Source organism: Haliotis rubra, unplaced genomic scaffold (assembly GCF_003918875.1).
Source record: "Haliotis rubra isolate DU_JTF1 unplaced genomic scaffold, ASM391887v1 Scf113, whole genome shotgun sequence".
Classification (NCBI taxonomy): Eukaryota; Metazoa; Mollusca; class Gastropoda; order Lepetellida; family Haliotidae; genus Haliotis; species Haliotis rubra.
The window spans coordinates 1,017,615-1,042,806 of record NW_025765037.1 but is presented as its reverse complement, the minus strand read 5'-3'; the positions used below and the strand labels follow the sequence as shown (position 1 = coordinate 1,042,806).

General features: G+C 41.3%; 1 protein-coding gene across 1 annotated transcript in view; it reads left to right on the top strand.

Moving 5' to 3' along the window:
* Positions 1-25,192, top strand: part of LOC124291639 — a 58,059-nt gene that overhangs the window by 21,275 nt on the left and 11,592 nt on the right. Inside the window, exons 14-39 of the mRNA XM_046728693.1 lie at positions 119-375; positions 1,155-1,368; positions 2,213-2,470; positions 2,594-2,728; positions 3,271-3,465; positions 3,880-4,131; positions 6,381-6,585; positions 8,503-8,681; positions 9,451-9,630; positions 9,910-10,041; positions 10,480-10,605; positions 11,996-12,100; positions 12,818-12,934; positions 13,238-13,482; positions 14,307-14,484; positions 15,171-15,296; positions 15,944-16,078; positions 16,676-16,801; positions 17,406-17,657; positions 18,549-18,671; positions 18,825-18,947; positions 19,118-19,249; positions 22,443-22,565; positions 23,381-23,638; positions 23,777-24,040; positions 24,850-25,116. Of these exons, the coding sequence (XP_046584649.1) occupies positions 119-375; positions 1,155-1,368; positions 2,213-2,470; positions 2,594-2,728; positions 3,271-3,465; positions 3,880-4,131; positions 6,381-6,585; positions 8,503-8,681; positions 9,451-9,630; positions 9,910-10,041; positions 10,480-10,605; positions 11,996-12,100; positions 12,818-12,934; positions 13,238-13,482; positions 14,307-14,484; positions 15,171-15,296; positions 15,944-16,078; positions 16,676-16,801; positions 17,406-17,657; positions 18,549-18,671; positions 18,825-18,947; positions 19,118-19,249; positions 22,443-22,565; positions 23,381-23,638; positions 23,777-24,040; positions 24,850-25,116 (4,707 nt within the window). The remainder of the gene's footprint in view (positions 1-118; positions 376-1,154; positions 1,369-2,212; positions 2,471-2,593; positions 2,729-3,270; positions 3,466-3,879; positions 4,132-6,380; positions 6,586-8,502; positions 8,682-9,450; positions 9,631-9,909; positions 10,042-10,479; positions 10,606-11,995; positions 12,101-12,817; positions 12,935-13,237; positions 13,483-14,306; positions 14,485-15,170; positions 15,297-15,943; positions 16,079-16,675; positions 16,802-17,405; positions 17,658-18,548; positions 18,672-18,824; positions 18,948-19,117; positions 19,250-22,442; positions 22,566-23,380; positions 23,639-23,776; positions 24,041-24,849; positions 25,117-25,192) is intronic.

Here is a 25,192-nt window from a genome sequence, read left to right as displayed (position 1 = left end):
TCGGGGTAATGATAATTAGACTGTAATTTCAGCGCCGTTGAGCACCGTAAATTAGGCGTAATACAAATCCATTATCATTATAGTGAGTAGTATTGAATCATGTATTCTTCTCTTATAGATCAAGCTGGAGTCTGGATGTTTAAAGTTGGAGAGTACGTGGCTCCAAGCCCAGTGCGCCTCTGTTACCAGTGGTACTTGGAAAACCTTAGGCAGAGGTCTTATTTCCGTTCCCGGGCATTTTTTCTTGGTTCCCGGAATTGTCCCTGCAGGCGCGAACTGTTGCCGTGGAGCGCAGCTTTTCTTCCACTGCCCATATTTTACGGACAAAACGTGTACTGTGTCGAGATGCGGGCTGTTGTTGGACTGGACACATTTGTACGTATTACTGTCAATTTCAGAGGGTGCACATTCTCAACCCACTTATCTCAAAGTTTTGGTTATCTCAAACATGAATCGAGGCGGCGGGGTAGCCTAATGGTTAAAGCACCCGGCGGCATGCTGTTGACCCGAGTTCAATTACCCACATGGGTACATTTTGTGATTTCTGGTGTCCCCCGCCGTGATATTGCTGGAATATTGCTAAAAGCGGCGTAAAACCACACTCACTCACTCAAATATGAAACATCAGTGCAAAACATAACACAGTCTTAACTTTAATCAGAAACAAACTCGGGTTGGTGTAATGGGAAATATAGCTGAAAATTACATGAAAATAGAGTATGACACCCGGTGTTCCAACCAGAAGCACCCGCTTCACGCTGTCCAGCAGTACTCAGGCCACAGCTGTATGTTTACAAAAAATAATATTTGCTACTTATTTCCTTCTGGAACATTGGGAACTGCGACGTAAAACTCACTCGAAATCATTCGATTGAAATTTCGGCTTTATGGTAGGCTTGTGGTGCAAGTGTTCACTTGTCACGCCAAACGTCTGGGTTCAGTTCCCCACATGGTACAATGTGGAGACAGCGTTTCTTGTGCCCCCCTCCTGGACTACTCACTCACTTTAATTTTCACTTTTACATGTTTCTGTTCCGTGTTTGTTAGCATCATAAGAGACATTTTGCCGAATTTTAGATTGATGAATACTGTAAGTGATGTAGTTTGATTGTCTGTGCACAAGAATTACTTAAACACTTACTTAATGTCTGTAGGAATGCTGCTACAACAGATGGGGCAACTTCATCAACAGCCTCCCCAACGCGGGAAGCTACAACCGCTTCAGTAGGATACGCGACCCCTTTCGCCATGCGCTCCAAGACAGTGGTCCCAAGGACTGGTGCTGTAGACAATCCAACTTGTGTCAGCTCTATCGATCCGTCCGGCCTACATCAAGTTGCCGCTGGAATACCTGGCGGGCCATATTGCGTAAGGATATCTAGTTTTACACAGCTTTGAATACGGCCTGTAAGTCACCCGGTACTAAACTAGTTCCCGGCTCCCTTTGCGCGCGTCAACTTGCGATATGCGAGACAGGGCCCAGCTTACTTCCGGTAACATATTTACGGTGACGAGCGTATATTCAAGAACCAGTTCTGGTTCCAAATTGCGCGACCGCCAAATATGACTCTACTAAACTGGACCAAGTGTAGTTGTTTGTCACCTAGCTGTTAAAGAGTTCGCTCTTCGCGCTGAAGACCCGGGTTCGATTCCCTCAGGTGTGAAGCCACCAGTAATATTACTGTTACAAGGAGCGTTAAAAAAACATACTCCCTCACTCACACACTCACTCGCTGTGTCGAAAAAGGGGAGCATGGGTACAGTGCTCGCAATCCCAGATTCGAACCCATGATTAGGGTTCTATCACTCCTAAGGGACGCAACTCTACCACATGTGTTCCCAAAAGAGAGTGAGTGAGTTTGTTTTTACGCCGCTTTCAGCAATATTCTAGCAATATCGCGACTGAGCACACCAGAAATGGGCTTTACACATTGTACCCATGTTGGGAATCGAACCCGGGTCTTCGGCGTGACAAGCCAACTCTTTAACCACTAGGCTACCCCACTGCTCCTTTCAGCAATTCCCAAAAGAAGGATGGGGGTGTAATACAGCAATCCCAACATTACACTTCCTTGTATATATTAAGTATAACATTCAGCCGATGATTTGTTTTGCGCACATGTTTCATTTAAACATGTCGATCTAAGAATTTTTTTTGCAGTGAGACCGAGATGAATGAGAAGGTCATTATATATAAGAATATTTCATCTAGGATTTATTTTCGGGGACCCCCACTTCATGTCACTGGATGGCAAGATATTCACGTTCAACGGTTTGGGAGAGTATAGGCTGATTGACCTGGAATCGGAAAACAAGACCTTCACCTTCAAGCTACAGTGCCGAACTGCTCAGGCAGTGAACAGTACAGGGGAAAAGGTCAACGCCACACTCTTTTCTGCCTTCGCCGCCGAACAATCCGGTTCTCTTGGATCAGCGAAGATTCACGTTGAACTCAACAAAGATAAAACAAGTACGTGCCCCAATTAAATAGGGATGTTCACAGAATGTAACTCTTGCATACTCTAATGGTTAATGAATGTTTGAAAATATTTTAGTTCAAAGTATGTTTTGAGAACTTCCGCAATTGTTTCAGACTTGGTTATCTATTGTGACGACGTTGACATGACCGCCCAATTCTACAGCGAGGACAACTTCACAAGAACATCAGACAACCTTATCGTCGCTAAAGTGAACGACACGAGGGTTGAATTTTCCTTTCCAAAAATAGGTAATGCTTTGTTCGGTAATAGAATGTACAGGTTTTCCAAATTTAGCTTTATTTAATAAATGGCGTAAAATGTCGTTCTGTCAATATAATGTCATTTATCTAAATTAGCAGAATACCTTTTTAACGTTTCTTAGTTTCCATTTAATTCCAAAAAGTCATGAGAGTAAACTATTGGTTTAGTGGTCAGGCTGTGTTCTGTAGGTAACGGTTAAAGTGGTGGGCAACAGTATGTGAAAAAACATTCCTGGAGTTCTAAGAACAGCATGATACCATACCCACTCACTCTAATTACAACAGTGGTTGTTGGTTGTGAGGGTACAAAGCTCCCATGTAGGGTATTTTATTACAAGTTACACGGTATCTTGTCTGTATCTCTGTGACAGGGGAAATGTTTTCGATGGTGCGTTCAGATTGAGAAATATCTTACCACCAAATTAAGTTGCATTAAATTGAAATGCAATGTTTTCTCAAGTAACCCCTTTTGATCAGTTGATTTTGACTTCAACATTTGTCATCCCAGAAGTTCTTCATATATTTCTCAGGGGTCGTCGTGACGGTTACAATCATCTCAGGGACGCTGTCACAGTCGACGGTTCTGGAGGAAAGACACAAAGGCCTTACTAAAGGTCTACTTGGGAATTATAATGATGTGGATACAGATGACTTTATTTCCCCTGATGGAACAACATACGGAGCGGATTCCACAGACAAGCAACTGTTTCCATTCGGGCAGTCATGTAAGTAGAGAAGCAGTATGTGTCATCAACATGATTAACATGATGGTTTTATCTCAGCAGTTAATCTTTATAGGTTTACAGTCCCCAAAAAGTTTCATTGGGTTAGTGAGGTTGGTTGTACGCCGCCTTTGGCACAGTTCCAGCAATATGGGACCACCAGGAATGGTCTCCACACATTGTACCCATGTGGGGAATCGAACCCGGGTCTTCTGCGTAACGAGCGAACGCTTTAACCGCTAGGTTACCCAACCGCCCCTTACACTATGCCAGGTTGCGCACCCCTGGCCCCCTTCTGGATCCGCCTATGCTATTTTCCTTATTCAAATTGCCCTTATGAGCTGTGAATTGTACACCCTAAATGTGTGTTACTGCCATTGGTCATGTCAACTTTATTGACATATGATCTGTTCAAAGGGGCGGTGACCCAGCAGTCTGATTCGATTCTTCATTATGCGCCGGGGCAGAGTATAACCACCTTCACCGACAGCAGCTACACACCTATGTTTGAGGCAGACATCTCAAACGCCGATCGCCAAGAAGCAACTGCAGTATGCGGCGCCAACAACACACAGTGCATATTCGACTACGCAGTTACGAAGAACGAAAACCTCGCTAAAGCCGCCACTGAACAGATACAGGAAGCAAAGTCGGCAACCCAAATTCTAGGTAAGGAGAATGGGAATGATTAAAGGAAATGGGGATGAATAAAGGAAATGGGGATGATTAAAGGAAATGGAAACGAATAAATGAAATGGGAATGAATAAAGGAAATAGGAATGAATAAAGGAAAGGAAATATATATGTGAATAGATAGTGGAAAAGGGAAATCGGAATGGATAAAGCAAATGGGAATGAATAAAGGGAGTGGTAAAAAACTGGTAAATGAATAAAGGAAATGGGGATGATTAAAGGAAATGGGAATGAATAAATGAAATGGGAATGAATAAAGGGAATAAGGAAATGGGAATGATTAAAGGAAATGGGAATGATTAAAGGAAATGGGAATGATTAAACAAAATGGGAATGAATAAAGGAAATGGGAATGATTAAAGGAAATGGGGATGAATAAAGGAAATGGGAATGAATAAAGGGAGTGGTAAAAAACTGGTAAATGAATAAAGGAAATGGGGATGATTAAAGGAAATGGGAATGATTAAAGGAAATTGGAATGATTAAAGGAAATGGAGATGAATAAAGGAAATGGGAATAAGGAAATGGGAATGAATAAAGGAAATGGGAATGAATAAAGGAAATGGGAATGATTAAAGGAAATGGGGATGAATAAAGGAAATGGGAATTATTAAAGGAAATGGGAATGAATAAAGGAAATGGGAATGATTAAAGGAAATGGGGATGAATAAAGGAAATGGGAATGAATAAAGGGAGTGGTAAAAAACTGGTAAATGAATAAAGGAAATGGGGATGATTAAAGGAAATGGGAATGATTAAAGGACATTGGAATGATTAAAGGAAATGGAGATGAATAAAGGAAATGGGAATAAGGAAATGGGAATGATTAAAGGAAATGGGAATGATTAAAGGAAATGGGGATGAATAAAGGAAATGGGGATGAATAAAGGAAATGGAGATGAATAAAGGATATGGGATGGATAAAGGAAATGGGAATGATTAAAGGAAATGGGAATTATTACAGGAAATGGGAATGAATAAAGGAAATGGGAATTATTACAGGAAATGGGGATGAATAAAGGAAATGGGGATGAATAAAGGAAATGGAGATGAATAAAGGAAATGGGAATGTATAAGGGAAATGGGAATGATTAAAGGAAATGGGGATGAATAATGGAAATTGGAATGATTAAAGGAAATGGGGATGAATAAAGGAAATGGGAATGATTAAAGGAAATGGGGATGAATAAAGGAAATGGGAATGATTAAAGGAATGGGGATGATTAAAGGAAATGGGAATGATTAAAGGAAATGGATATGAATAAGGAAATGGGAATGATTAAAGGAAATGGGAATGATTAAAGGAAAGAGGAATGAATAAGGAAATTGGGATGATTAAAGGAAATGGGAATGATTAAAGGAAATGGGGATGAATAAGGAAATGGGAATGGTTAAAGGAAATGGGGATGAATAAAGGAAATGGGAATTATTATAGGAAGTGGGAATGAATAAGGAAATAGGGATGAATAAAGGAAATGGATACGAATAAAGGAAATAGAAATGAATAAAGGAACTAAGAATGAATAAAGGAAATAAGAATGAATAAAGGAAGTGGGAATGGATACAGGAGATGGAAACGAATAAAGGAAATGGGAATGAATAAAGGAAATAGGAATGAATAAAGGAAAGGGAATATATATGTGAATGGATAGTGGAAAAAAGGAAATCGGAACGGATAAAGCAAATGGGAATGAATAAAGGGAGTGGTAAAAAACTGTGTAACCACTTCGAAATCTCTGGTATTGAGTTCTGAGGATTCCACAAAATGTTGGACATCAATATCACTGTTTCAGGCAACCTGGAATGGGCGTTCTCTCTGATATTTAAACGTTATAAGTAATATAAACGCTATAGAGTCTATGACGTATTTGTGAACACAATGCTTCGTGAACAGTTATTCAACCTTTGATATTTTCACAGCACGATGGTGGAGTTCTGTAAATAACCATGTTCTACAATCTTACCCTGGTCTATATCAAGTAATGAACACAGCACACAACTGATACTTATGGATAACAACTTCTTGTTTATTGCACAGAGAGACGTTAAAGTGACGGCGAACCTACACCGAAACGTCGCTCTTTACAATAACAAGAAGTTGTTCTGCATAAAGTTGTATGATTTAATTACTGACCCAACTTCTAGAATGCCGATCAAATTATGACATTAACTCGTTAATCATTTTTGTTTAACCTATAGATTAATATTTTTTATATCGATGTCAGCCAACAGAAACCCCACGTTGACAGGGGCTGGAGAGATCAATGTGGAACTTGGAAGAAACGTATCTCTCCGGTTCGTCGGTGAGGACGCCGATAATGACACTTTAACTTACGTCGTCGTCGGTCAGCCGCCCACAGCCTTCACGCTGAATCCTACTGATGGTACAGCAACATGGACACCGCCTAATGCCGACCCAGCCAGAATCAGGTAGTTAACTATCATTGTTTTACTCATTCCTTTAGTTACCTTTTTATGAGACCCGTGAAGATCCGGGTTAGAATTGACCTTCAGTGACCCATGCTTGTCGTAAGAGGCAACTTACAGGATTCGGTGGTCAGGCTCGCTGACTTGGTTGACACATGTCATCGTATCCCAACTGCGTAGATCGGTGCTCATGCTGTTGATCACTGGATTGTCTGGACCAGACTCGATTATTTACAGACCACCGCCATATAGCTGGAATATTGCTGAGTGCGGCGTAAAACTAAACTCACTCACCTTTTTACGCTATTAAATTTAAAAACGTTTATCTGAAACTGTTTGGATACATATATTTGCTTTATACCATGCATGCAATTGGCCCTGATATTCCAAAGAGAAGGAATTGTTTCTCGTCGTTGAAGTTGTGCAACTGATAATAACAGACTGGATAGCGTTGAATTGATGTTTGTGTCTTACCAGTGAATCTTGAGGGTTTTGTAGTCCCCTAACTTGCTCCGTTAAGAAGCCACTCTAAAAGGATAGACATACTCAACATTTAATTTACATATAGATTGCCTTTTCGAATATGTTATTTATATTTCGTGATTTCCATATTTATGCACTTATACAATGTGTAAATGTTTGTAAATTTGTAAATGTTTTTACTTCATTTTTCCTATTCCAATGGGTTGTTTAATAGACAATACAAGACTTCACAGTCAATTCCATACTTTTACAACCCAACACCTTAAAAATTATATGCTGAATACACCGATCCTTGTATATGAAATTGTTCAAAGAATTAACACAAGGGGTTGTTAATAGGTGATATCTATATGAAATTAGGTTTTTGGATACTTGGGCAAAAAGTAGCACTTACTGCCAACGAGTCTTCAGAAGTATATTGTCTTAGATAGAATTGGTCTTCATCACTGGATGACAATGACCTATCCCCACTGCTCTGATCGATGCTAAAGACATCCATCACATGATTGTCTGGTTCAGACTCGAATATTTTCACCCCGCTGCCATATAGCCAAAAACAAAACAAAAACCCAACATCATAAATGGTCCATATTCATTTTTATATCCCTAACATGTTTTGGTTACAATTAATGGACAAAGCACATTAACGTAGTAATGGCGGTTTCAACGCTTCATCATAGATATTATTTGTATAATTATTTGCATAAATTATTATTAATTATTATATCGTATATTTTATACACACGTATTAGTTTTTATGCAAATAGGGTCCGGTGCCATGCATTAACAAAGAAAACGATACTAATCACGCATTGGTCTTTCGACAATCTTGGGTTACTGATGACTAATTGTTACCCGGTGGATCAAGATGATAAGAACCGCATGGTGTTCTTAGGATAAAGAGTGAGTGAGTTTAGTTTTACGCCGCTTTTAGCAATGTTCCAGCAATATCACGGCGGGGGACACCAGAAATGGGCTTCACACATTGTACCCATGTGGGGAATCGAACCCGCGTCTTCAGCGTGACGGGCGCATGCTTTAACCACTTGGCTACCCCACCGGCCCCTCAGGATAAAGACAAAATGTTTATATGTACACTGTTCAACGGCGTTTACTGACTATCACCTCAAAACGGTTGAAGGCAGTATATGAAAGTAAGTAATTTTATCCCCACACCTACAACAAATATACACCTAAATACAGTATCCATATTTGACAGGTAACAAAGGTGCGGTGAGGTAGTCTAGTGGTTAAAGCGTTCGCTCGTCACGCCAAAGACCCGGGTTCGATTCCCCACATGGGTACAATGTGTGAAGCCCATTTCTGGTATCCCCCGCCGTGATGTTGCTGGAATATTGCTAAAAGCGGCGTAAAAATTAACTCAACTGACAGTAAAACATCGTTCCACGTTAGAGGCTGAATATGTCTTCGTTTCAGAATTGCAGCCAATGATTCCAAAGAGGCACAGTCGCCAGTCCTGGATGTTGCGATTCGGCTATGTAAAGGATGTGGTGGTAATGGAAGGTGTGACTTCACAACACCAGTGAATCGCGCAACATCCCAGGATGAGACGTATTTTCAGTTGGTGTCTTGTAAATGCAATACTGGCTACTCAGGTAAGGCTGCGTTCATTCAACCCTCTACTTCATAAAGGGGGCGGTGGGGTAGCCTAGCGGTTAAAGCTGAAGACAAGAGTTCGATTCCCCACATGGGTACAATGTATGAAGCCAAATCCTGGTGTCCCCTGCCGTGATATTGCTGAAATATTACTAAATGCGGCGTAAAACCATAAACACTCACTCATAACTGGGACCGACAATTTATTACTACGGGGTGTGATGGTGTGTTGTTACACCGTATTAAATATGTTTTTAGCTTACATATATTCTATCTGGGTCACATCGTCTTGTTTTTAAAGGTCGCCTTCAATGCAAGGTCAGGGTCAGTGCTCAGAGAACAGTACTCAATACTTTCTTTTTTTATCTCCTACTCCTTTGACTATCATGTATAACAGTAACGTTTAACCCACTTGTTTATTATCAATTAAATTTTTTTCGGTATTCTATTTCGATATTTTATTTATATGACAAATCAAATCTACACACAGGACAATGGGTACAATGTGTGAAGCCCATTTCTGGTGTCCCCCGCCGTGATATTGCTGGAATATTGCTAAAAGCGGCGTAAAACTAAACTCACTCACTCATTACACACAGGAGAAGAGTATCAATGATACATCCTTTATGCAGATTAGTATTTTGTTTGTTGGTGAAGCTCAATTGTTGTCTGTTGTTAATGTTTGGTTGTTGTTAGTTGATATTAATCAGTTAGTACGATCAACATCATGTACAGCTGCTCAACTCTTATTGCGATGGTGTTTTGCAGGTGCAGCGTGTGAGTTTGACACCAATGGCTGTGCTCATCCCAACCCGTGCGGCTTCGGACGTACCTGCAGTGACGTGACCGCCTCGGAAGAAGCAACGACTGGAATTGCATTCAACTGCTCGGCCTGTCCCGATGGATACACATCAAACGATAATGCCGGCCAAAATTCTGAATGTAAAAGTACGTATCTTGAGTGCGCTGACTTTGTAACAGTGAGATTTGTGCTAATATGACAATGACCTATCCCCACTGCTCCAATCGATGCTAAAGACATCCATCACATGATTGTCTGGTTCAGACTCGAATATTTTCACCCCGCTGCCATATAGCCAAAAACAAAAACAAAACCCAACATCATAAATGGTCCATATTCATTTTTATATCCCTAACATGTTTTGGTAACAATTACAGAACAAAGCACATTAACGTAGTAATGGTGGTTTCAACGTCTCGTTATAGATATTGACGAGTGCCTGACCAACAACGGAACCGCACCTTGCCCGCCCAACTCCAAATGTGAAGACACCATTGGTTCCTATATGTGCATGTGTGAGAGAGGCTATAGACAAGACAGTTCCAAACTGTGTATCGGTAAGTGAAGGCATAGCAATATTATATCCCGGCGGGAGACACCAGAAATGGGTTTCACTCATTGTGCCGTGTAGGGATTCGAACCTAGGTCGACCACCTGGTATCATCACTATTTCATAGTGATTCATAAACACATGCACATAGTGTAGTCTGAATCATCCAAGGTCACTTATTCCAGTAGAGTGAGATAGTGAGTTTAGGTTTACGCCGCGTTTAGCAATATTCCAGCAACATCACGGCTGCGGACACCAAAAATGGGCTTCACACATTGTAACCATGTGGAGAATCGAACCCGGGTCCTCGGGGTGAGGAGCGAACGCTTTAACCACCGGGCTACCCCACCGCCCCATTTCAGTAGAGACTTGATTTTGTAGCTTCATTTACCTGTCCGTTGATAAAGTGGGATTATTGTGAAGACAAGTCAATATTTTCTTGCAGACATTGACGAGTGTGACGAAAACAGCAACGACTGTCAGCAAACATGCAACAACACCGACGGTGGCTGGACGTGCGGTTGTGTAGAGGGATACACGCTGAATGAAGATAATAAAACCTGTAATGGATGTAAGTGGAACTCATCTGGAAATCAGCTTTTTTGAATGGTATTTTATAAATTAATAAGAAGAAGAATATTTATAACGCGCCTTTCCAGGCTCCACATTCTGCTCAAAGCGCACAAAGGATGCTCAAAGCGCACAATCTGATAATTATTATGCCAGAGAACCCAAGATGCCGGTGAGGCGCTAGAATGTTAATGGTCACAAATTCACATGCTTAAGGTGAGACCACATGTATTACATGTGCTTCGTTGTGGGGCAGGACTCAAGTCCTAGTAACTCTCGGGAGTCAAGCTGCCAAACACGGTCACCCATCCAAGGACTCTCCGCGCCCAACGTTGCTTAACTTCACCTGATTTGTGACCTGAGCTCATGCACATGACCATACACCATATTGTGCTGGAGGAGATAATTACGTTTACGTCAACGGCGTTGATGTTTGTGTCCCTGTTCATACCAATTGTCACACTTTAATCATGTCTTAAAATGGCCTACCTGCCTTTATCGCATGCATATTAGACTATGCGTGCATTAAAGCATAAAACGTACACAGTTCGAGGGGTTCCTGAAATCTGCAACTAAACTCTTTAATCAAGGTTTTCCACATTAGAGGCTGATATTCATAGGAATTTTCCGAAATACGATTTCTATCAACATGAGGGGAATACTATACTATACTCATGCCAATAATGGTTGTCAGACCCCTCCCCACTCCAACCCCATACACACCACACACACCCTCTCCTATAAAAAAGGACCGCCTCCGTGGTGTAGTGGTTAGAGCGTCCGCCCGGAGAGCGGAAGGTCGCGGGTTCGATCCCCGACCGCGTCATACCAAAAGACGTTAAAATATGGTACTTGTTGGTCCCTGCCTGGCGCTCGGCGTCAATGAGTACAACAAGGACTGGTCGGCTCGGAGTCAGTATAATATGTCTGAGTGGGGTATTCATGCTTCACTGTGGCGTGGTATCTCAGTGGGCTAACACTATAAAACCAGCTTTAGTCTGGGCTAGTACAAGCAGCCGCACATACACATACACACGCATGCACGTCGTCATATGAGCGAAATATTCTCAAGCACGACGTTAAACCCAATTTCACCTCAACCATTATTTGCATGAGTATATATTAAGTCTTAACTACACAGTACACTGAACAGCACACTTATTTACAGACGTCGCCGTATAGCTGGAATATTGCCGAGTGTGGCGTAAACTAAACTCACTCACTTAACTAGACAGCACCTAGAACAACTGACTTTCAGTGATCAATTCACACAAGCTTCATCAGTATTTGCCATTTTACACCTAATAGAATTTTGTTCAGGGATAGTGGACGCTAAACCCTCGTTGAGGTAATGTTGTAAATACTGTTTATGAGATGAGTACCTGTTGCAGCTGGCGTTGGTTGTTCGACCCTAGGATGTGAACATTTCTGTGAAAACGGTACCTGTAAGTGTAGGCAGGGTTACAGGCTGGATTTAAACGGGACAAGCTGCATCGGTAAGCGATTTTCTCTATGTGCTTGTTGTTATCAATTGGCCTTCCTTCGTGTATCTACCAAAACATATCGGTGTACATACTAACTGCACCACCCAGTCATTGTGCCTTTAATGTACACCGAATACCTTGCTTGAACGTATACCACATTTAAAAGGTATGTTACATTTTTCAAGAAACTACCGTGGGACATGGTTTACATGTTTCTTTTCAGTTGTAATCTTAAAGAAATGATTTTTGAAATTCAATGCTTTTGTTACCCCGTTTTGTTGAACAAAATGTTATTGATGAACATACAGAATTTTCTGGATTTCATCTTCTTTTATTCTTTGATACAACGTTTCGGGGCCTGTTGTATCAAAGAATTATAGAACAGGAAATCCAGAAAATTCTTTATGTTCATCAAATAGCATCTTTTAAAATGCAAATCAAGCATTATATTATTTGTAACAAACTTGTTATTTCCATAGCTATGAGAAAACAACGGTCCATTGTAAGATTTCGACTTTATCATGAGCATGTAATTATGAATAACTATCAAATAATGACGATACCGGTGTTCGCGAAAAGGTGAGCGTATCCTACACCCGTCATAAAGACATGCTAATGAAAGTCAATTGTTTACTTAAAAAGCACGTGACCATATGTCACAAGTAAAAATAAAGGATTGAATCGGAAAATATTTTTGTCACTTATCTGTGATAATATGGTTTACCCTAGATATCGACGAATGTGGAAACAACCTGTGCTCCCAGGTTTGTAACAACACCGACGGTAGCTACGTGTGTTCCTGCTTCAAGGGCTTCCAACTGTCGCAGGACAAACAGACCTGTCTCAGTGAGTACCAATGAGTGAGTGAGTGAGTTTGGTTTTACGCCGCTTTTAGCAATATTCCAGCAATATCACGGCGGGGGACACCATAAATGTGCTTAACATATTGTACCCATGTTGGGAATCGAACCTGGGTCTTTGGTGTGACGAGCGAACGCTTTAACCACTGGGCTTCCCCACCGCCTCCAGTGAGTATCAAGTATAGATCACGATTGGTTCTGTCCATGATATTGATACCGTCCACGTTTTGGGGATGCTGTCTTTCACAGGACTTGCTGTTCATCTCAACATCTAATATGTACATTTCAGAATGTGGGTTCCCGCGGTGGGGCGTGGAATGTCAGTCGACGTGTGAATGTCAAGGTCGGGCGTCGAGCTGCGACGCTGCACGTGGCTGTATCTGTGCAGCTGGTTGGACTGGGCCAGGATGCGCTGTTGACGTCGACGAGTGCACGACAACACCGACTATCTGTGGCGAGAAACTAATGTGTACAAACACTAATGGTTCCTATACATGCAGCTGCCCACAGGATATGAAAAGAATGGAACTGACTGCTTAGGTAAAAGAATTATATGCACGTATGAAAAGTGTCCGATCCAAGTTTCACACAAGTATGATAAATGACTGGTCCCCTGTACAACCTGTATTATAAATGACTGGTCCCCTGCACAACCTGTATTATAAATGACTGGTCCCCTGTACAACCTGTATTAAATATAACCGGTACCCTGCACAACCATGTATGATAAATGACTGGTCCCCTGTACAACCTGTATTATAAATGACTGGTCCCCTGCACAACCTGTATTAAATATAACCGGTACCCTGCACAACCCTGTATTATAAATGACTGGTCCCCTGTACAACCTGTATTATAAATGACTGGTCCCCTGTACAACCTGTATTAAATATAACCGGTACCCTGCACAACCCTGTATTATAAATGACCGATCCCCTGCACAACCCTGTATGACAAATGTCCGGACCCCTGCACAACCCTATATTATAGATGACCGGTCCTCTGCACAACCATGTATGATTAATGACCGATCCCCTGTACAACCTGTATTACAAATGACGGGTCCCCTGCATAACCCTGTATTATAAATGACCAGTCCCCTGCATAACCCTGTATGATAAATGACTGTTCCCCTGCACTCCCTGTATTATAAACGACTGATCCCCTACACAACCGTATATAATAAATGACCGATCCCCTGTACACCCTGTAATATAAATAACCGATTCACTGCACAACCGCCTCTGATAAATGACCGGTTCAAGCACAGTCCTGTATGATAAATGACCGGTCCCCTGCACGACGCTGTATGACAAATGACCAGTCCCCTGCACAACTCAAAATGATACCCTATATAGCCGGTCCAGTGTTGCTGTTTACTTACAACTGCCTGCCTGATGTGTGTTATTCCAGATGTGAACGAGTGTATCTCTCCCACCGTGTCCTGCCCCAACAACACCAAGTGTAAGAACGTGGTTGGGTCCTACGTCTGTACCTGTGACCTTGGCTACAAGAATAATAATGGCCAGTGTGTTGGTAAGTCCCTACTGAATGACATAACAAATGACGATTATTACCGACCAGCAACAGCATGAGCATCGATCTACGCAACTGGGATACGACGACACGTTTCAACCAGGTCAGCGAGCCTGACCCCATCCACAGACCTTCGTGTCTTTGCGAGGATTAAAGACATTTTTAGATGACCCCCGACTCGAAATGCTTCACAGTACAATACACCATGACAAGGCCGGACGAGACGGAAGTCTATAAATAACCGAGTATGACCAAGGCAATCCAATGATTGATATCATGAGCATCGAACGTTTGGGATACGATGACATGCAACCAAGTCTGTGAGTCTGACCAACCGATCCTGTAAGCCATCTCTCACGTCGAGCAGCTGTGGTTGAAGATCATTTCGAACGGGTCTGAAACTTACGTAGAAGACCCAAGTCAAATAGTTCATCTGAAAGACACGGCCACCACAGGCCTAAAATATGGGACCTATTCTTTGCAAAAACAAAGATATTTAGAATTCTTTATTTTTATAACTTTTTAAATATTTTCGAAAAAGACCATGCAAAACATTGATTTTATATTGCATAGTTAAGGTCAATTGATTTAAATAAACCAAATTATAGATTTGAAATAAATATTCATTATGAAGCAACACAGATACATGTGTAATTGTGGTATATCAAGTGTGTGACAATGTGTAGATATCAACGAGTGCGACAACGGCCAGGCCATGTGTCAACACGAGTGCAGGAATATGGTGGGGAGCTACAACTGCTACTGCAACACCGGTTACACCCTCAACGACGACAGAAAAACGTGCACTAAAGGTAATTTATTCGGGACTTATGAAATGCAGATTTGTTTCCTTTGTTTTCAATTCGAAACAAACCACCTATCAAGTTTTTCCACCCCTGACAGGCGCATCCAGAATATTGGAAAGTGGTGGGACCGTCCGTGAATGGCCACCTAACCCTGAACGTATAGACCAGTCTTTATGTACATTGGGTACATTTTTTATGGACGAGTCTTCATGAACATTGGGAACTTATGATAAAGACGAGTCTTCGTGAACATTTAAAACTTTTGATCATACACGAGTTTTCATGAACATTGGGTACCCATGATATAGACGCGTCTTCATGAACATTGGTCCTTATGGTATAGACGCGTCTTCATGAACATTGGTCCTTATGGTATAGACGCGTCTTCATGAACATTGGTCCTTATGGTATAGACGCGTCTTCATGAACATTGGGTCCTTATGGTATAGACGCGTCTTCATGAACATTAGGTATCCATGAAATAGACGAGTCTTCGTGAACATTGGGTACTTAAGATTATAGACGAGTCTTCATGAACATTGGGTACCCATGAAATAGACGAGTCTTCATGAACATTGGGTACCCATGAAATAGACGAGTCTTCATGAACATTAACTACTGATTATACTGACCAGTCTTCTTGAACATTTCAGACCCTGAGCAGGCTGACCCTTGCGCGGGACTGACCAACCTGAACTGCAGCCACTACTGCGAGGTGGTTGGTGGCAATGCTGAGTGTAAATGTAACCGCGGCTACACACTGGGAGTTGATCGGACAACATGTGAAGGTGAGCACCCCGAGGATACTATAACATATAGACACTTGTCAGGAGTGTAATTACTTCCTTCATTGATACCCGTCAGAATGTGATCATGGCGGTGAGGGTATACACTAATTTATTTAATGTGTTTACTATTTACATATAGGTAGTTTACATATAGAATCGGAATCCATATACTATAATAAATGCTAAACTGATCCCCAGTCGACCATGGAAGAACATAAATGATCCTTTATTAATGCAAATGTTAACTCATAAGTACCGTCAAAACGGACGATGTTTCACCTGTAAACGACCCGTGAAGATCCGTTTAGAATTGATCTTCAGCAGCCCATGCTTGTCGAAGGAGGCGACTAACGGGATCGGGTGGTCAGGCTCGCTGACTTGGTTGTCACATGTCATCGTATCCCATTTGCGTATATCGTTGCCTATGTTATTGATCACTGGATTGTCTGGTGCAGACTCGATTATTTATTTAAAGCTGGAATATAGCAAGTGCGGCGTTAAACGAATAAACCTCATAAAGAAATGTCCTAACTGGACCACGAACGTTCATGTTTTGTTGATCAGATTACCACTGTGTATTTATTTCCTTGATGCCAGATATTAACGAGTGTAACTCGGCAACTCTAAACAAATGTACGGGGACCTGCACCAACACGTTTGGAGGCTTCAACTGTTCCTGCCCAGCAGGTTCGAAACTGGACAATGATGGCCGCACTTGTGTTGGTGAGTTTAAATGTATGAGTTGTGAAAAACGTATGCTAATATAGGGGTGAGATACAACAATCCCAAATAGTTTTTAATTTTGAGATAAATATACTACACATGAAAAGTTTAGACTCACTAGTGTAAATGTAGCCGCTTACTTCAGTCAAGTGTTCTGAACTAGATTTTGTAAAATATTCCCTACTGTTTAAAGGTATTGTTTACACATGAACTGATGTTTGTAAAACAAATTCCTAACGTTGAAAAGATCATTGTCATTAGTTCAATATATGATGAAAATTGGCGAATTCTTAACCAGACTTCACTCCACAAGCCCATTCTTGAACTCCCCACCGTGATATTGCTGGAGTATTGCTAAAAGCGGCGTAAAACTACTTTCACTTCTCACCCACCCACTCACTTACTCACAAGATATCATGACTTATTTGTGGTCGGATTTTGGACACTAGGAAGCCGTTCGGTTATATAATTTCAAAATTCGTAAACCATCTTTTGTTGATTGGATTTATGACATAAATACTTCCGTCAGATAAGCACCTTCATGGTTTATGACTGGATACATTTTACAATTGAAACTTCAGGCTAAAATGACCGTATGTTTCAGCATGCGATGACAACCACTGGGGTGTCAATTGTGTCAACGAGTGCGGATGTGCACCCCTGGGGACACAGACCTGCAACAAGACCACGGGCTGCAGTTGCAAGAGCGGCTTCACTGGGGAGAAATGCCAGAGCGATATAAATGAATGTTCTTCTGCAGCTTGCCAGGCTAATTCAGACTGCATTAACGCCCCTGGGTCCTACCACTGCGATTGCCATACTGGCTTCGAAGCTACAGTGACTGGCAGCTGTGACGGTAAGTTGTCACCTGTCGTTGATGATTTGTACTGAACGAGACCCTTGAATTGTTGAAGGAGTAGCCAGAGGATTATTTGTTCGAAACATATCATTGTTCTAAAAATTAATGAAGTAATTCCTCAGGCTTTAACAAAAGCTCATGTGTCTCTTGATTTTCAGATGATCGTCCTATCCTGGAATAACATTTAGAATTATAGAATATTTATCATGGACTGTCTCGAAGCGAATCCCCGAACGTCTAACGTAAAACGTTTGAATTTGAATTTATTTATGCCTTGAATGTAGTAACCTTGTTTAAACGACTAAAATTATCGTAGACTGAGCATGTATCTGAAACTGATGGATTATTTCTCAACACAAAGGTAATGTTGTAGACAACCTTCTTATCACACAACAGATTTTTAGACACCTGAGTTTGATCCGAGGCCTGTTCACAGCAATGCGACGAAATGCATTCCACATCCATAAGATCTATCTTCTTATATCTGAGCCGATTGAACAAGTAAAACTATATCTATCTGTTTATGATCCACAATCGAATATTAAAGATAGCAGGTGTTCACGACAAAATGAGTAAATATTGACCACCACACCAAAAACAAATGTAAGCTTGTCAGCTGTATCCTATAACAATACGGGAACGCATGGTACAGGTCAAAATGCATTGGAGATCGATTTTATCACTTACGTATCAAATTTGGAAAAAGCCTTCCAAATGTCTACCATTAAACCTAATGAAACAACACGACCAATACTTGTCCGGAAGGTTCAACTGAACCTCTGCTCCAACGGACCGAATTCGAAACCTCATTGTTAACGGTGTTATATTGGTGACTACAGTGTAAGTCCTCTTAAATAGAATGTCATGTATGTTCACATATTGTTTCAGATATCGACGAATGCATGAGTACGACAGTGACAGTGTGCGATCACATTTGTAATAACACCGTTGGAAGTTACCAATGCAGCTGCAACAAAGGTTTCCTGCTGGAGGGCACGGGTACCTGCAAAGGTACATATTCTTTGAAGCAGATGATCAAAGGATCAAATAAGCGCTTGTTGATGTCATACATTTTCTTCAATCTCGAGAACTATATTTCCGCTTTTGTTCGGGATTTTAGCACAGAATGTCAACATTTAAAACTACGATTATATGTCTTTAAAGATATAGACGAATGCGCCCTCGGAATCAGCGGTTGTCCTCAAAAGTGTCGGAACACCCTTGGCGCATTTGCATGTGAATGCTACGAAGGATATGAGCTCACAACAAACCGATTAAATTGTACACGTAAGTATATAAGTGAAATATTATTTTCCCCAGTATTAAGCACAGACGCATTACATTAAACTTTAAACAAAATACATAAAATTTATCATATAAAACTCATGGCTTATTCAGTCTCAAACACATGTTTATAAGTAAATGAAGTATAATAGAAGGTTAATATCATTTGACAGTGAAACCGGGAGCAACGATTTGTAACAGAACGGACTGCTCGGCCGATGGTGGTTGTCGTGTACAAGGAGGAGTGGATGTATGTTTCTGCAACACCGGGTACCAACTGAACGCCGACAACAACACCTGTGATGGTATGTGTACAATGTATTTGATGGTACAATGTATGTGATGGTATGTGGACAGTGTCTGTGATGGTATGTGTACAATGTATGTGATGGTATGTGTACAATGTCTGTGATGGTATGTGTACAATGTATGTGATGGTATGTGTACAATGTCTGTGATGGTATGTGTACAATGTATGTGATGGTATGTGTACAATGTGTGTGATGGTATGTGCACAGTGTCTGTGATGGTATGTGTAGAATGTCTGTAACGGTATGTGTACAATGTCTGTGACGGTGTGTGTACAATGTCTGTGATGATATGTGTACAATGTATTTGATGGTACAATGTATGTGATGGTATGTGTACAATGTCTGTGATGGTATGTGTACAATGTATGTGATGGTATGTGTACAATGTCTGTGATGGTATGTGTACAATGTATGTGATGGTATGTGTACAATGTCTGTGATGGTATGTGTACAATGTCTGTGATGGTATGTGTACAATGTCTGTGATGGTATGTGTACAATGTCTGTGATGGTATGTGTACAATGTCTGTGATGGTATGTGTACAAATGTCTGTGATGGTATGTGTACAATGTCTGTGATGGTATGTGTACAATGTCTGTGATGGTATGTGTACAATGTCCGTGATGGTATGTATGTGTACAATGTCCGTGTGATGGTATGTGTACAATGTCTGTGATGGTATGTGTACAATGTCTGTGATGGTATGTGTACAATGTCCATGATGGTGTGATGTGCAACAATGTCTGTGATGTCAATGTCTGTGATGGTATGTAGAACAGTCTGTGATGTATGTGTACAATGTCTGTGATGGTATGTGTACAATGTCTGTGATGGTGATGGTATGTGTACAATGTCTGTGATGGTATGTGTACAATGTCTGTGATGGTATGTGTACAATGTCTGTGATGGTATGTGTACAATGTCTGTGATGATATGTGTACAATGTCTGTGATGGTATGTGTACAACAATGTCTGTGATGGTAATGTACAATGTGTGATGGTATGTGTCTGTGATGTGTACAATGTCTGATGGTATGTGTACAATGTCTGTGATGGTATGTGTACAATGTCTGTGATGGTATGTGTACAATGTCTGTCTGTGATGGTATGTGTACAATGTCTGTGATGGTATGTGTGTACAATGTCTGTGATGGTATGTGTACAATGTCTGTGATGGTATGTGCAATGTCTGTGATGGTATGTGTACAATGTCTGTGATGGTATGTGTACAATGTCTGTGATGGTATGTGTACAATGTCTGTGATGGTATGTGTACAATGTCTGTGATGGTATGTGTACAATGTCCGTGATGGTATGTGTACAATGTCTGTGACGGTGATGGTATGTGTACATGTGTACAATGTCTGTGATGGTATGTGTACAATAATGTCCGTGATGGTATGTGTATGTCTGTGATGGTATGTGTACAATGTCTGTGATATATGTGTACAATGTCTGTGATGGTATGTGTACAATGTCTGTGATGGTATGTGTACAATGTCTGTGATGGTATGTGTACAATATGTGTACAATGTCTGTGATGGTATGTGTCTGTGACAATGTCTGTGATGGTATGTGTACAATGTCTGTGATGGTATGTGTACAATGTCTGTGATGGTATGTGTACAATGTCTGTGATGGTATGTGTCTGTGATGTATATATGTAACAATGTCTGTGATGGTATGTGTACAATGTCAATGTCTGATGGTATGTGTACAATGTCTGTGAAATGTCTGTCTGTGATGGTATGTGCAAACGTGCATGTGATGGTATGTCAATGTCTGTGATGATATGTCCGTGATGGTATATGTGTCTGTGACAATGTCTGTGATGGTATGTGTACAATGTCTGTGATGGTATGTGTACAATGTCTGTGATGGTATGTGTACAATGTCTGTGATGGTATGTGTACAATGTCTGTGATGGTATGTGTACAATGTCTGTGATGGTATGTGTACAATGTCTGTGATGGTATGTGTACAATGTCTGTGATGGTATGTGTACAATGTCTGTGATGGTATGTGTACAATGTCTGTGATGGTATGTGTACAATGTCTGTGATGGTATGTGTACAATGTCTGTGATGGTATGTGTACAATGTCTGTGATGGTATGTGTACAATGTCTGTGATGGTATGTGTACAATGTCTGTGATGGTATGTGTACAATGTCTGTGATGGTATGTGTACAATGTCTGTGATGGTATGTGTACAATGTCTGTGATGGTATGTGTACAATGTCTGTGATGGTATGTGTACAATGTCTGTGATGGTATGTGTACAATGTCTGTGATGGTATGTGTACAATGTCTGTGATGGTATGTGTACAATGTCTGTGATGGTATGTGTACAATGTATGTGATGGTATGTGTACAATGTCTGTGATGGTATGTGTACAATGTCTGTGATGGTATGTGTACAATGTCTGTGATGGTATGTGTACAATGTCCATGTGTACAATGTCTGTGATGGTATGTGTACAATGTCTGTGATGGTATGTGTACAATGTCTGTGATGATATGTGTACAATGTCTGTGATGTATGTGTTACAATGTGTGATGATGTCTGTGAATGTCTGTGATGGTATGTGTACAATGTCTGTGATGGTATGTGTACAATGTCTGTGATGGTATGTGTACAATGTCTGTGATGGTATGTGTACAATGTCTGTGATGGTATGTGTACAATGTCTGTGATGATATGTGTACAATGTCTGTGATGGTATGTGTACAATGTCTGTGATGGTATGTGTACAATGTCTGTGATGATATGTGTACAATGTCTGTGATGGTATGTGTACAATGTCTGTGATGGTATGTGTACAATGTCTGTGATGGTATGTGTAGAATGTCTGTGATGGTATGTGTACAATGTCTGTGATGGTGTGTGTACAATGTCTGTGATGGTATGTGTACAATGTCTGTGACGATATGTGTACAATGTCTGTGATGGTATGTGTACAATGTCTGTGATGGTATGTGTACAATGTCTGTGACCAAGTAATCGAATCAGGCCGATAAGGGAAGTTCTTGTTAATGTCAATCTTTACCTTGCTCGATATTTATCTGTTTGCTTGATGAAGCTGGAACCTTCTCCGATGCGGCAAAAAAACAAGATATAAAGAATTGTTTAAATGTCCGAATACCACCCTTCACTTCATGACCAAACATGTTCATTTTACAAACAGACATTGACGAGTGTGCCGTGAATACAACGTGTTCGCAGAACTGTACAAACACACCTGCTGGGACATACACCTGTTCCTGCTCTGACGGCTTCCAGTTGGCTTCTGACAGGAGAACTTGTGAAGGTATGTACGGATATATGCATGTTCCTGGTCTGATGGTTGCCAGTAGGCTGTTGACAGGAGAACTTGTGAAGGTATGTAAGGATGTATGCATGTTCTTGGTCTGATGGTTGCCAGTAGGCTGTTGACAGGACAACTTGTGAAGGTATGTAAGGATATATGCATGTTCCTGATCTGATGGTTGCCAGTAGGCTGTTGACAGGAGAACTTGTGAAGGTATGTAAGGATGTAGGCATGTTCCTGGTCTAATGGTTGCCAGTAGGCTGTTGACAGGACAACTTGTGAAGGTATGTAAGGATGTATGCATGTTCTTGGTCTGATGGTTACCAGTATGCTGTTGACAGGACAACTTGTGAAGGTATGTAAGGATGTATGCATGTTCCTGGTCTGATGGTTTCCTGTTGGCTTCTGATAGGAGAACTTGTGAAGGTATGTAAAGCGTGTATGCATGTTCATGGTCTGATTGTTTCAAGTTGGCTGCAGACAAGAGAACTTGTTGTGAAGGTATGTAAAGGGTGTGCATGTTCCTGGTCTGATGGCTTCCAGATCGCTGCTGAAAAGACAACTTGTGAAGGCATGTAAAGCGTGGATGCATGTTCCTGGTCTGGTGGTTTCAGGTTGAATGCAGACAAAAGTGACATGTTCCAACCGATTCATATATATATAAACATACAAACAGGACTTTGTTGGGCATGTATTTCCTTAACCCACAACGATGCCATTGTATACATCGTTCTATGATGAACATCGCTCTGTGATTATGGTATCGATGATCAACCACGACACCACCCGGATCAACTGTAGAATTCTTTCCCCAGTCTGCCCTGACGGCAAGTTTGGCACCAGCTGTGCACAGAACTGCCTTTGCGACACCGCCAACACCATCAGCTGCAACGCAACCGACGGCAACTGTACATGTAGGAGTGGGTGGATGGGAGCGACGTGCACGGAGGACATACCAGAATGTACCGACACCCTCAACATATGCGGCACCAACGGAATGTGCAACGAGCGGAACGGATCATATTCTTGCGCGTGTCTCTCAGGGTTTGTTCGAGCTGCCGATTCCTGCACACGTAAGTAGAAACTGCTCATGACAATGCATTTCATCACGTCATTCATGCTTCATTATGTATACTGAGTTGAAGACTATTTTCAAGTAAGCACTTCCAGTAGCCTCAAACGTAGTAATTCCTCTGTTCATTCAATTTCAGCATGCACTGGCAGAACGTATGGCATTAATTGTGCTAACACATGCACCTGTGTGTTCGCCAACACAGAGACCTGTAACACGGTCAATGGATCCTGCACGTGCAACTCGGGCTGGAACGGCACCAACTGTGAGACCAACGTCAACGAGTGTTCAGCCACACGATCTGTCTGTACCGGCGCCAATGAGGTGTGCCGAGACACCGACGGTAGTTATGTGTGCGACTGTGAAGTAGGCTTGAAGAAATCAACAGCCGACCAATGTGTTCGTAAGTGTATCTCTCTATATTGAATGTGCACTTTGAATATTTTCCACAGTTCGTTTAAGAATTGAAATTGCAGAGATAACAATTAATCAAAGTTTCGTTGTCCTATCATTCTTCAAGGTGTGGTCGGTGTTCTCAGCGTGCTGTAGTCCACATTATAATAACATTTCGATGACATATTGAAGGAACGTTGGTATTGCAATCTCGCTGAACTTGAAATAGCTTCAGATTGAGTAATCAAATATTGATGATAACTTAATTTTCACCATTTACATACAACAAAGTTTAAGAACACATAGCTTCTTGGGAAACTAATGGGAGTAGGTGGTGTGGTGGAGAAGAAGCTGTAAACGTATTTGACGTCTTCAGCAACCCATGGTTGTAAGGGGGCGGTGAGATAATCTAAAGGTTAAAGCGTCACGTCGTAGACTTCGATCCCCCACATGGGTACAATGTGTGAAGCCCATTTCTGGCGGAATATTCCTAAATATTTCTTGCGCTTATATGCAGTATTTATAGTTTTAGCTTTAGGACCAACAAGCGGATTTAAAATGTCTCTGGAATATTGCTGAAAACATATCCACACTCCATGCTTGTAAGAGGCGTCTAATGGAATCGGGTGGTCAGACTCCCAATTGCGTAATTCGATTATCATAATGTCAGTCACTGGATTGTCTGGTCCAAACACGGTTATTTACATACACCCGTCATATAGGTGAAACACTGCTGAGTGCAGCGTTAACCAACAAGCAAATAAACAAACGTCAGTGGTAGATTGATCAATTGACTGCAATGTTTTGATCTATTTTCAGCATGTACGTCGCTTACGTATGGAAAGAACTGTGAACAGTCATGCACGTGTGTGTTTGGTCACACATCATCCTGTAACCCGGTCAATGGATCCTGCACGTGTACTTCTGGTTGGACCGGCGACAACTGTGAAACGAACGTCAATGAATGTTCAGCAACTTCATCGCCCTGTACCGGCGCTAATGAGAAGTGCCGAGACACCAGTGGCAGCTATGTTTGCGACTGTAAGACTGGGTTTGGAAGGGCAAGCGGTAGCACCACGTGCACAGGTCAGTGTCATTAAACAGTTTTGTTTGTGTTTTAAGGTGTCTCTCAACAATATTCCAGCTATATGGCGGCGCTGTG